Source organism: Gasterosteus aculeatus, chromosome 13 (genome assembly GCF_964276395.1).
Source record: "Gasterosteus aculeatus chromosome 13, fGasAcu3.hap1.1, whole genome shotgun sequence".
Classification (NCBI taxonomy): domain Eukaryota; kingdom Metazoa; phylum Chordata; class Actinopteri; order Perciformes; family Gasterosteidae; genus Gasterosteus; species Gasterosteus aculeatus.
The window spans coordinates 23,305,435-23,310,029 of NC_135701.1; the positions used below are offsets into that span (position 1 = coordinate 23,305,435).

General features: G+C 49.0%; 1 protein-coding gene across 1 annotated transcript in view; it reads left to right on the plus strand.

The window, feature by feature from the left end:
- Window positions 1-1,427: 1,427 nt before the first annotated feature.
- LOC144386268 (nucleus accumbens-associated protein 2-like) overlaps window positions 1,428-4,595 on the plus strand; it is an 8,759-nt gene continuing 5,591 nt past the window's right edge. Inside the window, exons 1-3 of the mRNA XM_078086509.1 lie at window positions 1,428-1,552; window positions 3,552-4,143; window positions 4,410-4,570. Of these exons, the coding sequence (XP_077942635.1) occupies window positions 3,739-4,143; window positions 4,410-4,570 (566 nt within the window). The 5' untranslated portion in view covers window positions 1,428-1,552; window positions 3,552-3,738. The remainder of the gene's footprint in view (window positions 1,553-3,551; window positions 4,144-4,409; window positions 4,571-4,595) is intronic.

A 4,595-nucleotide genomic window follows, 5' to 3' on the forward strand; every position in this document is an offset into this window, starting at 1 on the left:
TGACTTTTTACTCCGGGTTCCACCATACAAGGTTCTGATGGTTCCTCCAGAGCCCCTCTGGTGTTTCTGATGGGGGAGGGTGGTGCTCTGTTCCTCAAGTCCACAACCATCTCCACTGTCTTCAGAGCGTTGAGCTCCAGGTTGTTCTGGCTGCACCACGACACCAGATGGTGAGACTCCACCTGTAGGCGGACTCGTCACCACCAGACATCAGTCCAATGAGGGTGGTGTCAGCAGCTTGACGGACTGGTGGCTGGAGGAGCAGCTGTTGGTGTACAGGGAGAAGAGCAGAGGGGAGAGAACGCAGCCTTGGGGGGAACCGGTGCTGATGATCCGTGAGGCTGAGACATGTTTCCCCAGCTTCACGTGCTGCTTCCTGTCAGACAGGAAGTCTGTGATCCACTTGCAGGTGGAGTCGGGCGGTGCAGCAGGGAGACTTTGTCCTGCAGCAGAGACGGGATGATGGTGTTGAAGGCAGAGCTGAAGTCCACAAACAGGATCCTGGCGTAGGTTCCTGGGGAGTCCAGATGCTGGAGGATGTAGTGGAGGGCCATGTTGACAGAAGCTTGAGCTGTGATGACCTCCCTGGAGCAGCTAGAACAACGCTCTCCCCGCCGAGGTTTGGTCCGGGAAGTGTTGGATTGGAGATGCCTAACGGCTGAAAGCTGAGAGCCTGAATCCATAATCCTCTCAAGTCGATTGGCAGAGATACCACAGTGTTCATGTCATGTCCTGGAGCCGCAATGCACTGCAAACTGCCTTTGGTGGGAGCCTAACAGCGGTAATGTCCTCCAGCGGGGACACGTCTCCATCCATCGTCAGAGAGATCATCAGAGTCACTGCGCCACTCCATCCCCTCCACCTCCTTCTCGGCCAGACCTCCACCACCCACCTGGAAATGAGCTGGGGCCCTGCACCACCGCCTCCTCCACCTCCTCTGCTCCTGCTGCCACTGCTTGCTCCTCTCCTTTCCCTTCCGCTGCTCCCTGACCCTAAAGACCACCACCCTCCCAGATGAAGACCCAGGACCACTAGAGAGGCTGTAGCTGCAGTTCTGTGTGTGTGTGTGTGTGTGTGTGTGTGTGTGTGTCAGGCACAAACTCGCAGTGTGCACACTATGTACTCGGCATGCCAACTCAGCCTCAGCACTGCAATGCAGAGCTGTGCATTTGGCCAAGTCATGCCACACGTACACACACAGACACGCAAGTATAGACACATACACACAGTTAGACACACATACGTGTATTATTGTGTGTGTATTAATATTCAACCTTGCAGTGTGTCTGTAAATGATGTCTGTCTCTCTTTCTCTCTCGTCCTCTGCAGGGCAGTTAGCCGCATTAGCTCCTCTCTGTCCTCAGATGACTCCTCCTCCTCGGCTGTCTGCTATGTCCCCCCCCCTCCTCCTCCTCTCCTCCCCCCCTCCTCCCCCCTCGCTCCTGTGTCACACAGACGATGCGTTGACTGAGCACAGGAGAAGAAGAAGAAGGAAACCTCTCCCGGCCGTCCTGCTGCTTAGAGAAGAAGAAGAGGAGGAAGAGGAGCAGAGGTGAAGTCTGCCTGTCTCATATCCATCCTCCGCTAACTGTCTGTCTGCCTGTCTCTGTATCTACCTGTCTATCTGTAAACAACCACAAGGCGAACTGGACCAGGACGCTCCTGGACTCTACTGTACTGGCTCTATTGGTCTAGCGTTGTGATGTTGTAGTTTTGTAGCATTGGGGTGTGGTAGTTTTGTGGCATTATAGTTTTTTGCATTGTATTTTTGTAATGTTGTAGTTTTATAGCGTTGTGCGTTGTAGTTTTGTAGCGTTGTCATTTTTTATTGTTGTAGTTTCGTTGACGTTTTGTAGCGCTGGCGTTTTGTGGTGTTGTAGTTTTGTAGCATTGTTATTTTGTATCATTGTAGTTCCAGTTTTGTAGTGTTGTGAATTGTAGCTTTGTGGCGTTGTTTTGTAGCATTGTAGTTGTGTGGGGTCAGTTTTGTAGCATTGTAATTTTGTAGCGTTGTCATTTTTTATTATTATTATAGTCTTGTAGTTTTATAGCGTTGACGTTTTGTAGCGTTGACGTTTTGTAGCGTTGTCATTTTTTATTATTATTATAGTCTTGTAGTTTTATAGCGTTGACGTTTTGTAGTGTTGACGTTTTGTAGTACTGACGTTTTGTAGTGTTGACGTTTTGTAGCGTTGACGTTTTGTAGCGTTGACGTTTTGCAGCGCTGACGTTTTGTGGTGTTGTAGTTTTGTAGCGTTGTCATTTTTTATTATTATTATAGTCTTGTAGTTTTGTAGCGTTGACGTTTTGTAGCGTTGACGTTTTGTAGCGTTGACGTTTTGTAGCGTTGTCATTTTTTATTATTATTATAGTCTTGTAGTTTTATAGCGTTGACGTTTTATAGCGTTGACGTTTTGTAGCGTTGACGTTTTGTAGCATTGACGTTTTGTAGCGTTGTCATTTTTTATTATTATTATAGTCTTGTAGTTTTATAGCGTTGACGTTTAGTAGCGTTGACATTTTGTAGCGTTGACGTTTTGTAGTTCTGTTGGATTGTAGTTGTGTAGGGTTGTATTTTTGTATGGTTGTAACAATAGACCATCATTCAAATGAACTCTATTCTAAATGAAGATCATGTGGTGTTGAAGAAGACTTGAAACTAGAGACTGAGACCATAAACTCATGTTTACAATGTTTACTGAGGGAATAAATCAAGAGAGAAGTAGAGTCATTTCCTCATAGACGTCTATGGGAGCAGAGGAGTCGCCCCCTGCTGGTCACTACAGAGAAGTAGAGTCATTTCCTCATAGACGTCTATGGGAGCAGAGGAGTCGCCCCCTGCTGGTCACTACAGAGAAGTAGAGTCATTTCCTCATAGACGTCTATGGGAGCAGAGGAGTCGCCCCCTGCTGGTCACTACAGAGAAGTAGAGTCATTTCCTCATAGACGTCTATGGGAGCAGAGGAGTCGCCCCCTGCTGGTCACTACAGAGAAGTAGAGTCATTTCCTCATAGACGTCTATGGGAGCAGAGGAGTCGCCCCCTGCTGGTCACTACAGAGAAGTAGAGTCATTTCCTCATAGACGTCTATGGGAGCAGAGGAGTCGCCCCCTGCTGGTCACTACAGACAATTTAAGACACAAAAATAGATGTTTCATCCACAGATTCCTTCTGATCTCAACATAACCAATCAGGACGGAGAAAGTGTTGCCTGGTATAAATACTTGAGAGAACAATGAATAGTCAATGATGGTCGGATGAGTCAAAAATAAGCCTCCATGTTTGAATTTATTACTTAGTGAACGGACACACAAGAATATTTTATGTTACATTTTTGTGTGTCATTTTTATTTATTATAAAAGAATGAAGGGATATTGTTTTATTTTTATGTTGAGGTAAAGTTGTTATATATATATATATATATATATATATATATATATATATATATATATATACATACATATTTCTGTTCATACTTCATTTTGTGAGAAAAGAAGAGGAGCGGCAGGAGAGAGAAGGACAGACCATTAACTCTCCTCCTCGTCTTTCAGGTGTCTTTGAGCTGGTGAGCTACAGCCTCCATTTGTCCGTCTCCACACCTGAGCACCGCCCATTGACCTTTGACCTCTCCGTTTCCTCCACAACGACATGCATCTGAGGCGTTCTGTAGGTCACATCTGTGGGATCCCTGACACCTAAGTGTCCCTTAGTCTCCTCCTCCTCCGGAACCGCCCCACCATGCTGCGGGTGGAGATCCCGGACTTCGGTAACGGCGTGCTGGGCAACCTGAACGAGCAGCGGCTGCTGGGTCAGCACTGCGACGTGTCCGTGCTGGTGCAGGGACGGGCCTTCAAGGCTCACCGGGCCGTGCTGGCCACATCCTCACTCTACTTCAGGGACCTATTTGCCGCTGAGTCCTCCTCTTCTTCGCCGGCGGTGTTCGAGCTGCCGTCCTCGGTGACGCCGGCGTGCTTCCAGCAAATCCTGTCCTTCTGCTACACGGGGCGACTCAGCATGGCCGCCAGCGAGCAGCTGGTCCTCATGTACACCGCCGGGTACCTGCAGATCCAGAACATCGTGGAGCGGGGCATGGAGCTGATGATGATGAAGGCCTCCTCCTCGCCCCTCTGCTGCGACTCACAGGTTAGTTAGGCCACGCCCACAGAGCTGCGCCTGGACCTCAGGTAGGCCGTCGTCTGGGAAGCCCAAGATCCATGTAGCCCACATATAGACCACGATGCAGGCAGACCATGGTCCAGGTAGACAACCTTATCAAATAACATTGAAACATCAGACGGCCACCACCAAGCCGCCGAGACTTGACCTGACAACGTCCTCTGGTGGACATCAGAGAAACTACTTTCTTGATTCACAGTCATTGAACACGTTGATTTACACGTGTGTCACAGACGACCTCGTCAGACGAGCTCGGGGGTTTCCAGCAGGCGGAGTCCCTGAGTCCCGAGGAGCTGCTGCAGGCCGTCCGCAGGATCAAACGGGAGCCGGCCGACCCGCCTCCTGCTGAGGAGAATGGAGGAGGAACTCAGAGAGGAGAAGGAGAGGAGGCCAGGTTGGAGGAAACACACATCCTACAG